The 17,220-nt window shown below is 44.8% G+C and overlaps 1 protein-coding gene across 4 annotated transcripts in view; it reads right to left on the bottom strand.

Annotated features, from left to right (window-relative positions):
- LOC128758573 (transmembrane protein 266-like) overlaps nucleotides 1-17,220 on the bottom strand; it is a 33,328-nt gene that overhangs the window by 12,522 nt on the left and 3,586 nt on the right. For 2 of the 4 annotated variants that reach the window (XM_053864658.1, XM_053864660.1), the window contains exons 2-4: nucleotides 14,823-14,934; nucleotides 14,079-14,187; nucleotides 8,477-8,668 (exon numbers count right to left, since the gene is read on the bottom strand). In XM_053864658.1, the coding sequence (XP_053720633.1) occupies nucleotides 8,477-8,668; nucleotides 14,079-14,092 (206 nt within the window). In that variant the 5' untranslated portion in view covers nucleotides 14,093-14,187; nucleotides 14,823-14,934. The remainder of the gene's footprint in view (nucleotides 1-8,476; nucleotides 8,669-14,078; nucleotides 14,188-14,822; nucleotides 14,935-17,220) is intronic. The other 2 variants (XM_053864657.1, XM_053864661.1) reach the window with 2 other exon arrangements.

Genomic DNA, 17,220 nt, shown 5'->3' with positions numbered 1-17,220 from the left:
ACAACAAGAGCCAATCCTCCGTCACCTGCAGATGGATGGTCCCAGAGGCCGGGTCAGTGCACCAACCTGGACGGCCAATTCTTTGTCTGCGATAGTGCTTATACAGCACAGAACACACGTTTATACACATTGACACATCTATTCATCCAATCGAATGTTTTGGACGAAGAATTTAGGAAGTAGAAATGTGATATCATTTTCTACAGAGACAAATTAGCTTGATCTGGTGAACTGTATGTGACGTGTGTTGATGATAGAAAAGGTTGGCGCTGCGTTAGCGGCACAGGAAGGAGTTGGTGATTCCACAGGTGGGAGGTCGCCTCCTCCAATGCTCACTGAAAGAACAAGGAAGCAGTAGGTTCTGGCAAACACGCAGATGGCCGTGGTTGTTGTTTGGAAAACTGGCACGTCACAGAAATGGAATATTTGGACCCTTGACCCGGAGCGGCACATTTAGATCATGAACCATCTGGTGTTGCTCACCAAACCAGGACTCCTTGCTTTGCACATTTGGAAAAGCCGAATCAGCAACATATGTTTTTTCCCCCGCGTGTCTGGCAACCACACCTCCAGTGACGACACACCGCGGCTGTGGTGTTGGTTCTGCTACACACTAGTCACCAAGCACTTTAACCCAGTGGAAGTTATTTTTCAAAAATAGAGAAGCATATGCCTCTGTGTTTTCCCTTAATGGAGTCTAACTATCCCAACTACACACGGCGAGAGGCGGGAACAGGTCACATATCGCCGAGTGTGGGAGAAAATCAGTGCATGAAGAACACACATGCAAGCACGAGGGAGACTAGAACCCACAACCTTCTGGCTGCGTCGCTGTAGCACTAACCCCAAACACTCTTTCCAAGGAGCTGTAATATCATGCAAGCAAGCTTCACTTTCACTTTCCCTTGCAGCCATCCTGGCAGTCTCTCAAACCAAAAACCACAGTTTTATACTGTAACCGAGATCTTGATTTATTAATAACTTTAGAGGCCATTTTGCAATGACAGGTCGTCTGGAATTTTCCACTGACTCAAGTATGATTGTCAGACGACATTGAAGTACCTATAGTGGTAGCTGGTGAAAAAAACACGTCTTTTTGGAGCAAACAATGGGATTCTGACACAGTTTAGACAACTTGTTAAGCAAATCAAGTACCGACCAGGGTGTCTGATCAGTCAAACTCAGAAAAACACTCTAAAACACTCTATACTGATTTACCATGGCATTGATACTTCTGAGTTTGCTGGCAGTGCGTAGCCACGGCTAGTAGCCAGGAGCTCACTAACTTGCCTCGAATGTGTTTTCTCCTATTAAACATGAAGACGGATGTAGATAGATATCGACCTGCAGCGAAATGTAAGACGTTACAGCTGGCTTTCACTCTGCTGTTTCTTATATTATAACTGTCTTTTCTATTGTTTCCTCCAATTTTCAACAATTGCATTTGTTTTATTCAACTGTTTGTTTTTCAAGTAAACAAAAATATTTTTCGATGCCTTTTTAAGTGTTTGGTTTGCATCTCGCCTCACCCCAGCACTGTTTGAGATCTCGGATCAACGCTTCAGATCGGCACGTCTCAACCACAGTTCCTCTGATGCTGCCTTTCACAAGACAACACTTCCAGCACTGGGCCCAAAATAAGCCAGCAAACAAACAGAAGCAGCTTGATGACTGGAGGAGGAGTGGGCAGCTATAAAAGTGCTGATCACAAGCCCACGCCGCCCCTGGTCCTCCCAGCACTTTTCCTAGACAAGAAGATGGATGGACCCAATGCTATTAATAAACACAGTCCACTTACCACGGCGCCAAAACTGCCAGCATCGCAGCTGCCCCCTGATGTTCGCTAGAACAACCGCCTCCCACCGAGCCGCCCACTTCTCTCCTGGTAGAAGCAGCAGCGAGAGGAACAGTAAAATCAACTGCTGAGGGAAATCTCCAACTGTGCACACTCTTTTGCTTAGCACAGGCCACCGAGGCTCACCAGCCTGCACCAGGTGGTTTCTGACCAGCGGAGGAGATAACTGACTTCAAGGGAAGCGACCCACCTGTTGAAACCGCTCGAGGATATCCTCAGACACCACGAGCAGACCAGGTTTATGATGCGTTACGACTCAAGGTTCTTGGCCTCAGGTGAGTGAGGGACGGACATAGATCAGAAAGTTGGTAAGCTTCAAACATGGCCGCTGCAAATAGTAACTTTTATCATTCAAAACCAAGCCAGCAATCCAGGGTTTTTTGTTCACAAGTGAGGGACAAGGTGGTGTGTGAAAGCAGCGCATGGCCCAACAGTCACTCTGCCTCAGTCTGTCATGGTGGAGAAAGAGCTAAGCCAAAGGACAAATCTTTCTATTTATTGGTCGATCTTTCTCCAGTTCCTTCTCCAACCTGTGACTGAAGAGGTCCTGGACACCACAGTCATGAGGTACTGCAGGTGTGTCGAACTAGGAGGAGGCCATGGGGCAGACCCAGGACTTCGTTGGAGGGCCTCGATCTGGAAGCTAGCCAGGGGTGACCCATACCCGTTTTTCATTAGGAAGTACCTAAATACTAGTGATGGGTTGATAAAGTTTCATGTGTCCCAATTTTCAGAGGGTACCAGATGGCACGGTCACACATCATTTCTGAACCAAGAGCGCCATCTATGGTCGCATGTGCAATATTGTTTCATGATACCTCATCTACCCATCACCACTAAATACAACACTGAGTTCTAAATAATGCAAGGTTTAAACGTCATTGCTACCAAAGCTCCGAACTAAGCTCCGCTGTGTCCGATTTGGTGATGGGCGGACAAATCGAATGATGACGCCTGCGGATGTACTAGAGGAGGCTGGAGATCCGAGGAACCAAAGATGAAACGCATGAGTCTAAGAAAGGGAGGCAGGAGGAGTCAAGTAGTGAAAGCGGTTCAGAGCGATAGACAGGGGTGAAGAAGAGAGTGCTGGCAGGGCGGAAGGGTGGAGACTGAGGAGCAGCAAGAGTGAAAGGGAAGACTTCTTAGGACAGTAGTGGTCAGGAAGATGAAGAATACAAGAGGAAGAATAGAAAGAGGAATTTGAAGAAAAACGATAATAAACAGCCTCTGCTCATGATTATTATTTTGCTCTTGACTCTAACAAGTGAGCGACTAACAGACAAGGGGAGTGAGGAGTTTTATCAGGTGTAAACGTCCGGTGCATGGAAGGAGGCGAAAGGGAAAGAACGAGGAGGCGATTCAAATGTGCCAAGGCATCAATGAAGGAGTGCGACTGTTCCTAATGAGGTGTGACAGCCCAGTATAAGTGGAATATGAAGTGAACCATGATTAGAGCGGATTAGATAACAGCAGCGACAGAGCGCAGTGAGAATGAATTCCAAACCTGCCCTTGTTTCCTCTTCCTCTGCGTTCACTTTTGCTGCTGCTGCTGCTGCATGTGTGTGTGTGTGTTGCAGCGATGCCAAGCGAGGGCAGCGTGCAGTGCAACAGAGAGCAGTAAGGTCAGCTCCACCTTCACACTGCTGCAGGCCATGATATGCTAGCATGGCTGACGGGAGGTGCTTCATCACCCGGTTGACACCAGCGCCATCTCTCCTGATGAACCCCCCCCACGGCACTGCCCCCACTCACAAATGTGCTGCTGCTTACAGTATAGACAAAAAACGATAGCACACACGTTCATTTATTGCTGCGCTAATCTGCTAGCTGACAAAGAGAAACGCCGCCCAGTGAAGCCTGACTCCAATTCTATTCTTTGTAATCGTGTAATTACATTTCAGAGAGCAACAGCTCCTGTCTGGACTCTTCATGTGACTCACATAGAAATTCAGGAAAAACAATTAGTTCGTTTTATTTTAGTTTTACGAAAATGTACAACTAAATTGTATAAATAGACAAAGAGCCAAAGTTTAGAAACGTTAATGGACAACGAACCAACAGCTGCCATTCACCCAATAGAATGGCCCTACAGGATGTTTTTCTGTACTACTACACATAGAAAAACCACAGTATTGAAAATCCCTTTCATATTATTAGCAGTCAAACTGAAAGACGCAGAACATAACTGGAGCCATGGACGATTTGATATTGTCAATGTTTTTACTTTTTCATAACGCGATATAGATACGATAACAATATATCGTTCAGCCCTAATCCACATGGAAATCCGAATTTCATTGAAATCTATTCATCTGTTTTCGGGTTATGTTTCAAACAAAATAAACGCTGGCGATCACGTTACCACTAGCAGCAAGGTGCCATGCAAGGGAACGAGGAATCCTTCAAGCCAAGTCCTCATGGGACTAGTTGATAGTTGTTTAACTGAGTTAAGCTGTTGACATGCTGACCTCATACGACAGAGCCTTTCAGACTTTTTTATTGAATGTTGATGCCAAAAAATCCTGATTTTGCTGCAGATTGTTTGACAAATGCAGTTTTTTTTGTTCTGGAAACACAACTGAAACATGGCTAGTAAAAACTAGTGTCAGTTTTTAGCCAGAAAACGCTCATATTTCCAAAAACCAATGAGAATATCAAGAGCAAACCCCAAAAAATAAAATAAAATATTTTATGAGTATGCTAAATAAAAAATGATGATAAAATAATTGCATTTTTAAATGATGATGTTCCGTGGATAGTTTCCAGGCTGACAGTGTGTAGTGAGTGCTTGTTGTTATGTTACAGAGCTCCTCACAGGGGCGGAGACTGATGGACGTTTTGAAGGAGTCTGACAGGTAAAGGGATGAAAGGAGAATAAAAAAAAGTGATTGGAGGATTTACCAGGAAAGTGGTTGGACAGATTCGCTCGGCCAAAACTGCTCAATGGTCAGAGCGAAAATGTTGAACATTCAGAGTGTTCAAAGTAATAGCTTTGAGATTGAGAGTAGGAAACAAAATATGTGCTTCTTGTGTGATCAGTGAGCACCAGGATGAGGCAGAAAGTGCAGTCGGTGAAGGAGACATATTTGTGTTTCGGTGTCTCATTAACAACCGGAGCAGGATTCCTGGACAGAAAACTAATTTCTGAGGCAGGAAAACTTGCTGATATTCACCTTGTGAGAACCAAGAAGCTCATTCAACACTGCAGAGTCAATGGAGCATGTGACACTCTCACTTCCGACGTCACAAAAGAAAATATCTCTGCTACGGCTCCTCCACTACAGCGAGGTGTGCATGCAGAGTGTGTGTCAGTGTGTGAGGCTGAAATCCACTCCAGAGTCATCGGAGCAGCCGCACCTCTCCACCCCAACCTCCGTTTTCATTTATATTGATGTGACTTGCTCGGCGACTGCCACCTTCTCCTAACTTCACTTCATCATCCACACGTTCATAAACAGCCTCATTTCATCTGCCCCATTTCTCTGCAGGTGAGTCCAGCCATCCATCTTCAGGCTCCTGTGCAGAGCTCCGACAGCAGAGCTCGCACCGTTCCACGGAACCTGACGATGGTGCACAAAAACTACGGCAGCAGTCGACGGCTGTCTGTTTAAGGCCTATTGATCGAGCCATTAGGAGGCGCCGCCGCAATCACACAAAGCCCGGCGGTGCTGAAGTGTACGGAATGAAAAAGAATCGGGTCCAAGTGGGCCGAAGGAGCTGACTCCGAGTGAAACAGACTCTGACGGATGAGTTCCTTTGTCTGACTCAATTTTTTGTATCAAATGTTTGGCGATAGTTACTCAGGACTGAAGTTCTGGAGATGAACGAGTGAATTTCATTTCCACAAGAGTCAAGAAAGAAGAATACTGGTGCCACTGAAGCATAACCGGCTTAGTTCATCAACCATTACTTGCTAGAGCTCTGGTTAGTGTGTGTACTGATCAGAGCTTGTACTACAGCTTCTGGTGTTTGTGTGTGTCCCGCGGAGACGGAGCGCTGCTCGCCAAGCTTGAGTCACAGTTGTGGGGATAGAACGGAGCGAGACTGGACGTTCGGCAGGTCTGGCAAGTGTCGATGTTGTGACTAATGGAAGGGACAGCTGTGATGTGAGATCATTTCCATATGTCGGACAAGCTGCTCGCGAAATGAGTCACGAAAACAACAGTTTGTCTTTTCATTGTTGTTCAGAAGGAATCATGCCGCTGAGCTGCACAGGTGCGTCTGATCCTGGTCAGCCCCTCAATTTCACTTCAGTCTGTGATCAAGAAACACGCGCCTTCTGGAGACCACAACAACAACTGCTCAGTTAATACATCAACAATTTACCCAATAAAACACAGCATCGCTGACCACAGCGATATTTATTAACCAATTGTGGCAGTCATATCATTCCATATGCTCATCATCGTTCCAACAAAACAGCAATATCATATGACAAAAGCATGTAGATTGGACAGAGGCCATGACAGGTCACTCCAGCATCACATTGATGAGGCACCACTGAAAACTGGCAGAAGAATACGAGAATGGATGGACAGTTTCGGTCCAACTGGAAGGACTTTCATCACAGTGTAAACCCTAGGTCCTCAATAGGCGTCTCTCAGGCCGCAACAGGTCCTCCAGCCATATCTATGGTCCCTGAGTTGTAATTCCTAAACCCCTTATTGACAATAGAGTTGCCACAGACGTTAGTACACATGTGCATTTCAAACTACCGTAACTCCTCGAAAGTTTATCCTATGAAGCGAATACAAACACCATCTGAAAGAAGAGGACTGGGTCTTTGCACCACAAGACCATTGCAGTCATGAATATTTCTAGTTTGAAATGACACGAAAATTGAAAATAAAATCTTTGTGGCCCTTTACATTTCAGTACGACAGCATAACATAAGTATGTAACTCTAGTTCTGTGAGTGCACTGCTGAGTTGACCCTTCCGGGAACGGGAAATGCCACATTGTGGGTTGTGAGTCAGGGGGAGCACCGATGCTGAAGAGGACTCTCACCTAGTCAGGTTTGCTGCTATGTTTCACACGTCAGGGCGACTGCATTTGTAGCGTCATTAAAGCCGCGTTCCTACCGCCACAAACAGCTTGTTGCCTCACTGACTGACTGATGTTATCAGTTTCCTGCGCTTGTGCGGTGCATGTATGTATGTCACTTACAATAAAGCCTCACACGCTCCGTGGGATGGATGTGTGTTTAGACTGAGATGATTCATCGATCTCGGTTGACTTATGGATGCCGGACCACCCGGGGCCTGTCACTCCATGATAGATGGACATGAGAGAGAGAGAGAGAGAGCCGCAGGGACGGACAGTCAAGGACTCCAGTAGGCCGAAGGGGTATTAATGCATGATGGATGATGATCCAGACGACGACATGGGATTAATACTGCCATGATGCTGTGAGTCTGTGCCCTCGATGATCAATGTCTCGGGTGCAGATCGCCATGTCACTATTGCATCAACATTTGGATTTGGAGGTCAATTGTATGTTGTTTCCATAAGTGTTACCACACTTAACAAATGGATGTGTTTTTGCTAGACTGTTGAAGCGAAATATTGTGATATCTCGAAAGTAATGCTCTGACAAGATACGGAATTTTTAGAAAGAAATTCTTGATAATATGGCGGAGACTGGTAGTTAGCTTTTGGGCTGGTGATCATAGGCGTATAAAGACAGTTACTGGCCCAGAAGCTTTCTGTGGGACCCCTCTTTCCATCATGCAGTCCCCAGATGCACATACACAGTGACAGCCGGTATAACACAAATGCCACTGCTAAGGCATCACATGTCAAGATCTACAAGTGGAATTTTGCGTCTGAAAAAGAGCCTCCTATGTTGCATTGTGACGCATTGGCATTGGCAAGTTTGCCCTCCCAGGTGATGTTCAAATGAAGGGGCTGGGATTATAACAAGATTGTTAGATGTCATCACTACTTTATGCTAGACAAGTACGCACCGTGAGGGAAGCACATGATCATATGAGGTGCTGTTCATTCCAAGGGAGATGTTACGGGCTATCCAGCGCGAACAAAGCGCCACCCTATGACCCAACCCTGACCGCTCTTTTTTACACGTTGTCAAGGAAAACATTTTTTACTCTCCTGAAACACCTATTGGTCAACATGCAACACTGAAGGCTGCCTTTGGCGTCTGTATAGGACGCAAATGTCAATTTTCCCAGCAACAACATATTAGCCTCAGCATCAAGACGGTGGCAACAAGTAGATAAATCATTAAGAGAGACGCTTCCTGTCTTCAAAAGGTGAGTTTCCTTGTGCTTCTTATCTTACCTGACTTTACTTTACCTAACAGGGCCAATCTGATCTTCCACTCGAGTACATTTCAATGATCAAATCAGAGGGCCCTGGGGCCCGGTGGCCCCATCGCTCTGAGCAGCTAGTTATTGTGTGCTCCCCTGACAATAACGTTTTTCGTGACTTCTATCAATGGTATTTAATAGTGGCAAAAGGAGACATGACATGGAGGTTGTGGTCCCATAGGGTCAATGCCGAGGAGATTTTGAGCAACAACAGATCTACTGTAGAATATATCTTCACCGAAGCATCTTGTCTTCAGCAGTTTGAAACTGCAGCGACAGTGTTGTTACTCACCCGTCCCTGTTTTCGTCCTCGTCAGCGTTGGACAGCAGCTGCGATCCGGCCATGGACAGGTCCAGCGCTGCAAGCGGCAGGTCTCTGTAGCCAAAACTGACCAGCTGGACCGGCGGAGCCAAGCACTGGTTCTCATCCTCTACCGGCTGAGAGATGATCTCCAAGTCCGACAGCCCGGCCGGCTCCACACCCCTGACCACACGGAGGACACGACATTAGCGGGCGAGGTGGTCGAAATGTTGCTTCATCTTGAATCTAAAAAAAGGGATTTGTACTCTGAGGCAAGTGGATTATTACAAGTGGCGCAGAGGCGGAACTCTCTGCACCTCCAGAGAATATTAAACCCCAATATATCAAGAGTATGAAATTCCATTTGAAGGATGAGAAAGATGATAGGACAGGAGGTTCCTCCTCCTCAAGTTGTTCATACATGCAAAACAGTACACTACTAACATCAAGGAAGGAAGGCTTTTTGTCCACAACACTTTGTGACGGATGCTCCAGAGATAATCGGCCTAAGAGCCAACAAAGAGTCCCGCCCCGTGGACAAGTCCGTGTGAAACCACCAGCACAGATTTGGCGTTTTTTTTTAAACGCAGAAATGAGAACACATTTATAATTACAGTGATGACCGCGAGGAGCGGAGGGGGGTCGTGCAGGGTGACACACAAACAGCCACTTAGGAGAACACAAGAGGAGAAGTGCTCTGGTTTTTCATCACGTAAGGAACAGCACAAGAAAAATCTAGTTTCAAACACGTAAGAGGGGCTTTGGACAATATTAGGGAAAATGCTTTTTATTTAGGATGATAGGAATATAGAAACTAATGTTAACCGATGCAATTTTGCTGCAACATAAATAGAATAAACAGTGCGTAACAACATGTACAGTAATAAAAGGGACCAAACAAAAATATAAATCCAGTGTTTGATTGAAGAATTAAACAACCCCAGCATAGATGGATCTGACAGCAATTCAAATTAAACTGAATTTAAGCCAAACTTGCGGCCCGCATACCATTTGCTGCCCACAGGATGCAGTTTTGGGGCTCAAACATTGGGGATCTGATACTACCCTGGCAGTGGCCCCCATCTCCCTGTTGGTGCAAAGTGAGATGCTTGGAAAACACTGTGAATTCCAGTGGACATTCAGGCTTTACCTTGGAAGCACCGTCACAGTATTACAGTGCAAAACCACCAAATAACTCAAATGCAATTCATGTCATAAAAAGGCTGCCATTATAACAATGTCTGATTTTAACATTATGACCAGATGACATCCATGTAGAAGGGCAAAAGAATCTGGATTTTAACAGAAGGCCATTCAATCCTTCAGTACACGATGGGACACCTCAAGACCGCGCCTGGTCTGTTGTATCGCTTAGGTGGAATTACCGCAAAGTATAGATTTAATGCAAAAATATAGCAACATCAGATGAGGCAAAATGACCAATGGCAAGAGGGAAAACCACAGGACACCTCAGTCTATCAGCTGTCGGCACAGCCTCACCACGACTATGCCTCTGTGTCAGTGTGTGAGTGTTAGGTTAGTTAATATTTGTCTGTGTTTGCTGTTCATATTTAACATTCCTTCATTGCTGATTCAGTTTGCGGATTATGAGCACAAAACATGTCGTAATGTGAAAAGCACATAGTTCAAATATCTGCTTTTTGACACTCAAATTACACAGTATGTATTTGTAATCTTTAAATTCCAACACTGCAGGGCCAAGCATGACCTCTGGACTCCCAACAGCCCTGGCTCAGGCAGTCAAACTGGACACAGTTATCACCAGGTGCTTGTCATGTTATGGCTAGAGCTCCACAGCTGGAACTTTCTCAGATGACGTCATCTCATCTTCCTACCTTCGAAGGACAGGTTGTGAGGCAGTAGCACCCAAACCAGCGATACCACAGACAGCGGTTGTGTAAAAGCTGGGGCATCTCAACCGAGCATGGAGGTGGAAGCCAATGCTGAGTGCAGCTGCAGACGGTGTGTGTGTGTGTGTGTGTGTGTGAGAGAGATAGAGAGAGAGAGAGAGAGAGCCCTCTGGTGTGTATTTTTAGAGCAAAGCAGGTGCTGGTGTGTCACGTCTGGTGTGACGTCATCAGCTCTCCTTTTGTCAGCGGAGTGGATCCCCTGCTCTCCTCCAGACGACAAAGAAAGTCAGGACGCGATGGAGCGGGAGGAGAGCGTGGGGGTCGTGTGGGATGAATGTCAGGGGTTATGCAACAGAAGCAGCAGGGAAATAAAGGAGAGGAACACTGGAATGAAGACAGAAGGATGCGTCCTGAGCGGGAAGGAGCGTGGTGATCCAGGTCAGAACTGGAAGTCTATCTCACCGCAGAAGCAGGAGACAACCAAAGTTGCAATGTCAGGGAAACTCTCAGACCAACCCTTCACTCGACCATACCATCTTCCCCTTCTTCATGTACTTCTTGGTCCACTCCACGTGTCCAAATCATCTGACTAACTTTGTCTCCAAACTTCTCCACACCTCACCTCCCCTTCATGTCTGTGTCCATCACTCTGGATGAATGACCCCTAAGATTTCCTATTTCTTCTTATTCACACACTCCAGTTCATTTATTCTGACCTTCTCTTCCCTCCATTTTCTCCTTCATCACCTCCTTGAGCTCACTACAGACCACTGTACTGTACACTGTCACAAACATCATCTTCCCTTCCTCCCCCCAACCTGTCCATCACCGTAGCAACAATTGGAGCAGATCATTTGTCCTCTATGATGCCAGATTTACTTCAACTAGTGACCATTAAAAACCCAGACATGGTAGAGGCACTGTGTTTTGGCTTTGAAGGACGTTGAACTCACAGAAACACCCGGCTAACGCGCAACAGTGGCCAGAGGACAGTGGTGATATTCACCAGAGCAGGGCTCCTCCAGGGGCAGGATTAAATAGAATAGATGAGTTTAGTGTTGAGAGCCAGGTGGGAAAGGTCAGCCCAGACAAAAGTTGCTTCAGGGTCGCTCACCCACCAAAACAGTAGGTCATGCTTCAAAACCAGGAGGCAGCGTGGAACACTTTGCTACGTACAAATGGAAACTCCTTGCTCATGAAAAACCTGCTACTAAGAACTCATTGTTGTCTTTAAACTGGAAGTCGAGAATGTAATCCAAGATGGCTTCCTCAAACATAAACAGGAAGAAGAAGTTCTGAATGAAATGCACTGAAAGAACAGATTCTGTGAACTAGTGTCTCTGGTGCCTCTTCATCTTAAGAGAGTTGCATGTTTATCAAGTGAGAATAGCTTTTGTGGTCATCACGATTTTGTTTCCCGACTTTGATAACTGCAACACAGCCAACTTGGTTGTGCATCAGCTTCCTGAGCTAAATGGATCTCATGGTTGTAGAAAACTGTTGAAGTTGCCATTAATGATCACAATGTTTTGGTTGGTAATGGAGGTAAAAAAAAGTTCAAGATCCAAAAATCCAGAGACAAATATACTGTATATACACATATGTCGATGAATCATCTGAGGCAACAGCTGACTTCACCCTCAGCAGAACTGCTGAGGTCAAATCAAAGTGAAGTGATTTCTGGTGCCAGCAATGTGTCCCTCCATCGACTTCAGAGATCATGGCGCACGTTTGAGATTCGACGTCTGAGCACGGAGATTCAGACGCATCCGAACTTGGAGGACGAGAGCAGATGTTCGGTGGTCGTGCCAGCTACTGTTGGGAACTGTGAAGGAGCTGAACATCAGCACGCATCGACTGAAGGAGCCAACTAGTTGTCAGGAAGGTTGAAAGATGAGGGAAGTACTTTGGCAGTCACAGGGAGAAATGTGCAAACAACTGTGTGTTTGTGGCACTGTTGAGGTAGATGTAGAAGCCAACTCCCTCCAGGGAAAAATAGTCATAGTAATAATGCAGAGTTAATCGATAAAGTACGTGGGGAAAAAAAGGTCAAATATAGGAGCCACTAAAGTGAAGGGAAAACTTTCATTCACTCATCTGATGATAACAGAGTCAAAGTACTTCAAAACGTGACAAATACGTTCTTGAGTAACAGACCAACTTGATCTCACAGAACCTGTAGCTCCATCGTCAGTCACAGATTTTTTGGAATTATTATGACTGGTATATTTTACAGTATTCAGGACAGCCCATTTTTAAAAATGTTAGTTCTTTTAATTATAAGTATTTATAATGACAATGACAAAGCAGTTTCAGTGTTACTTAACTAAAAAAAAGTTACTTTTTAAGAATTAAATATCAGAACATGAAATATAAAAAATATTAATATTAAGAAATGGTTAAGGAATATATTAATATTTTCAGTGTTATCTGACCCTAAAAAGAGAAAAGAATAGAAAATATATATTTAAAATAAAAGTATATTATAAATTAATATATCTTATGAATTATTGGTCAGTAAAACAGTAGACGGTCAATAAAACAGAAAAACAATTATATTTTTCACAGATTTTTAACCATTAAATCAATATTGTACTTCCAAAGAAAATTCCGGAAATGTATATAAATAAATAAAAAACAATAAATAAAACAACTTATTGAAGAAAGAAATGTTGCGGGCAGTTAAAGGGTTAAGTTCATCATGGGGTAAATCCAAGGAGCTCAGGGTGTTTCACGAAAGTACATAAAACCTCCACACGGGCAGGACTCAACCCTCAGTTGCCTTGAGATGAGCGTAAACCAACAAACAAGTGACTTGGTGAGTGGTATCACGCAAGTAATTTCACGGGGAGAACGTCTTTATGAGGGCCCGGTTCAACATGAACCAGGTTTCCCGACTCTCCCGAGTCCTGCCGTGCGTGTGGACCGACCGGATAAATGCACCGTGAGCAATGTTTGCTGCTGACTGGAATCCATCGGAATATGGATTTAACATCGGAACGTGAAGATGCAGCAGAAGAAGGCCCCCACTGAAGCAATACCCGCTGGAAGCAGCAGAAAACAACTTCATCTTTTTTAGTCATTCAGGTCAATATAAATCCCCTTAAAAGGCGGACGTGTGTAGGAGGACATCCATCTCTGTCCACTTTCTGTAACGACCAGAACCTCCAGGTTAATCTGACTTGTGTGTGACGCGGGGACATCTGCCAGGACCACAGGCTCATTAATAATATTCCAGATTAAACGATGATGAATTGGTGGAGGGACAAAGGAGAGCGGGTCTCCTGCTGTGAGCAGACTCTTATCTGACCTTTACAGACAGAGGCGGCGGCGAAACCCTCGCCGGGCGGCACAAAGACACTCAGCTGTCGTCTTATATGAGTCGGTTTCTTACAACGTTGTAGCATTTAATAATAGATTGTGTCTCCTCGGGCGCACACTCAATGGCTCCCCAAATACAAGGACCCAAAATTCTTTCAACTTGAGCTAGAGGGGCGACGTTTTCAAACGTAAACATGAGTGTTGGACTCTCCCTGGTCAGCATTGTGCGCGTGTTTGCATACATCTGCATCTCTGGATGTGTGTGCTCAGCATTACAACGATGGAGGTCCGACACCTTGCTGCTGCTGAAAACAAAGGACGTTGTTGTTGTTGTTGTTGGACAAGTGAGTTTTAAAAAAAGGAAAACCTCATGAGCAGAGAGGATGTAGGTTTGTACTTACTCAGCGTTGGCCATGTTGCAAGGTTAAGGGAGCGTTTGTGCGTCGATTGATTCTCAAGGGTCTTCACTCCTGCACTTCACCCTCTCACCTGGTGGACCTCATGTTGATGCTGCAGAAATAGGACTGAAGTGAGCAGCAGCGACAGGGAACATTGATCCATTTAGTTCAGTGTGCAGCGGATCATTCTGACTGTGTGCTCCGGATACTTTGTGCTGTCTTGTACAGCTCTGTGTGAGTTTGTTCTATAGAAGATCATCGTGCCCCGGGGGCCAAATGACTCTCAAAAGCTTGAGATACTCCACTATATATAGCGATGTCATGACCCTCAACAATCACAGTGTTCAGTCATTGGAGTTTGACATGCTGTATAAACAGGTGGGGATTCGAAATGTCATCCATCAATGTGTCAAATGATGAAGGGATGGAAGGTGAGAAGCGGATGTATGTTGGAGACTAGTCGCAAAAAATTCTGGTGTTCTGAAAGACGAAGGACAGTTAAGTTCATCCTCACTACCATGGCGTAACATTTTAGCGTTGAGATAGTGGACTTTTGCGTCCAATTCTGAAGCTGTGGGCAGTTCAGTTTTTGGACTCCAAACGTCAATGACACACCAGCCAGATGAAAATTTAGTTTTTGGAACTGCACCTGGGACAGAGACATGCCAAGGAGAGAGACCCCTGTGAGAGCGCAGACCTCCACCAAGCAGCTCATAACATCATTTGTACCCAATAACGTTGGCTCACATTTGTTTTTCATTTTCGCTTCTTGGACGGGATGCACTTGACAAGGTGGTGGCGCACACGGATCGGAGACAGCAGGGGGCAGCATTATTCCAGAACTCACTCTCACAGACCACTAGAAAATGAGGAAGACTGTTGGTCGAGCTGGTGCAACACTGTGGGCAAACGCAGCAGTAATAAAGAAAGAAAGTACTAAGAAAGTGAGTGGAATACAAACAAAATGTAACCTTCATTGACCAAGGAGCCATGTTCAGCCACTTCATTGATTTCTCCCTCAAGTGTCCTGGGAGCCGTTTTTGTGACTTCCCCTAAACATTTATCAGTAGGATAAAAGTGGGAAGTGGTGAAGAGACTGCCATGTCTCATGAAGGGTTAACAAAAGTTAGTGAACACATGATGTTGGGATTCATCTGGAAGCAGTAACCCATGCCGAAAATCAGTCCAGGTGTTGAAGCAGCTCAGTAGCTGACTCTAAAGTTAGCGAGAGCCCCCCACCAAAAGAAAGGCTGATAACGCCGTCCGCACTGGTTTATTTGAGGGCAGGGACAAATGAAGACGCTCCACCGTGATGCGCTGCTATTTCCCTGGGGCCCAGCTAGAACACATCCCTGTCAGCACTTCCTCCCAATACCGTCCTCCTCAGTGAAAGCTTTAATCACCTCACCCTGTCACCCATCCGCACTGGTCCAGCCCATCTAATCATTCACTTGTTCATCTATAACCCAGGACGAGCCTCATGTCACAGCCGGCCATGCCCTAGGGGCAAAACTGGTCGGACTGGAGTCAGTGTAATAAATCCCACTCGTTCTGGTCAGATGTCGCCACGATACAGGAAACTGTTATCCATGCTTTCAGACGGGGCCACAACTATCTTTCCTCAGGGGCCACAGGGCATCATGGGACTGCTGTGGTGGGCACATCACACCAGAAGGACCGAAAGACAAATATGATGAGGAAAAAATAAGGAAATGAGAAACGTGAGTTGAATAGAAGTATAACTTTTGAGATAAAAAGTAAGAATTGAAGAGAAAAATCCATTTATATGGTCAAGAGAAAAACTTTGCCACTACAGTTAAGTAATTTGCTGAGCATTTTCTGCCTTGGCAATATGAATATCTGGGTAAAAAAAAGTAATTTAGCAAGTTAGACCTAAAATAAATGATTTAATGAATGATAAAATGTGCAATATGTCCACCAATAATTGTTGTTTCACCGACAAGGGGCCAGACCAGGACCAAGACCAATTTGAATGCAGAATACGGGAGCATAAATCTATGAGTCATAGAGACACACGTTTATTTCTTACCGCAAAAGAAATGTTCAATTTTTTATCAAACTAAATCAAGGATTGAAACACTATCATTGGAATAAAGCGGGAGTGTGGTCTCAGGCTCGATCTCATTGATCTTGGTCTTGACTCTGTCTCTGCTTTTCTGGTCTTGACTGCAACACTGTGAAACTGGCCTAAACTTTCATCAGATGATCAGATTTGAAGTTTCACACTGGCTGCAGAAGGAACAAGTAAATACAGACAAAGGGGTGTGTGTCTCCCACAAACCCCCTCACTCCCCCGGCTGGACTTCTCCCAGGTCTGTCTTGATTTTATTCAAGAAAAACCAACCTTCAAGTTTAGGTGCTATACTTGATATTCAAAACCCAATGAATATTCTACAGCTGTAAGTAACTTTTGAGGAAGGAGAAGTGCAATGTGGTGTACTGTGAGTATATAACTGGATGGAAAAAAAATTAATGGTGTTGACAGCACACTGGTGGTCTGTGAGGTGATGACTGTTTAACCAAAGCTCTGTTGATTCTTAGTTGATCTAACCAGAAAAAGCATCAGCACAGTTTGGAGCTAATGAGAGCTACCGCTCCTGAAAACATTCACAACATGTTCAGTGGTTCAGTGTTTCTGTGTAAGTACCTGGAGTAAACCTCACATTGTGGCAAGTACACTGATGTTGAGAGTTGTCCCCGTCCACAAACTAAAGTTACGCTACATTTTTCATGAGTCCTCTCTTGCAGCGATTGGAAATTCAAGTCCTTTCTGTTCAAATTGCATTTCTCTCCCACAACAGTGTGAATAGCATTGTGTTACCACGTACAAAGCTGAGGCTGGTCGACACCTCTAATCTGCGGGTCACATCAAGATGAGCCTTTTCTGTTTAGCGCTGCTGCACTAACAACAGAAATAAAGTGCTACACATTAAACTAGACGGCAGAAACATCCTGATCTCATAAAAGTTGACAGACAGATAAAATAACTTTTCTGTCTTTATTCGAGCAGAAATGTTCAGTCGAAATGCAGATAAATGCAAAAATCTAATTTATACTTTATAGAATTGTAACACATTAGTACATATATTCTCATACTGTATACATATAGCTAGGTAGGTAAGAT

Source organism: Synchiropus splendidus, chromosome 5 (genome assembly GCF_027744825.2).
Source record: "Synchiropus splendidus isolate RoL2022-P1 chromosome 5, RoL_Sspl_1.0, whole genome shotgun sequence".
Taxonomy (NCBI): domain Eukaryota; kingdom Metazoa; phylum Chordata; class Actinopteri; order Syngnathiformes; family Callionymidae; genus Synchiropus; species Synchiropus splendidus.
This window is presented reverse-complemented; position numbering and strand designations above follow the sequence as displayed.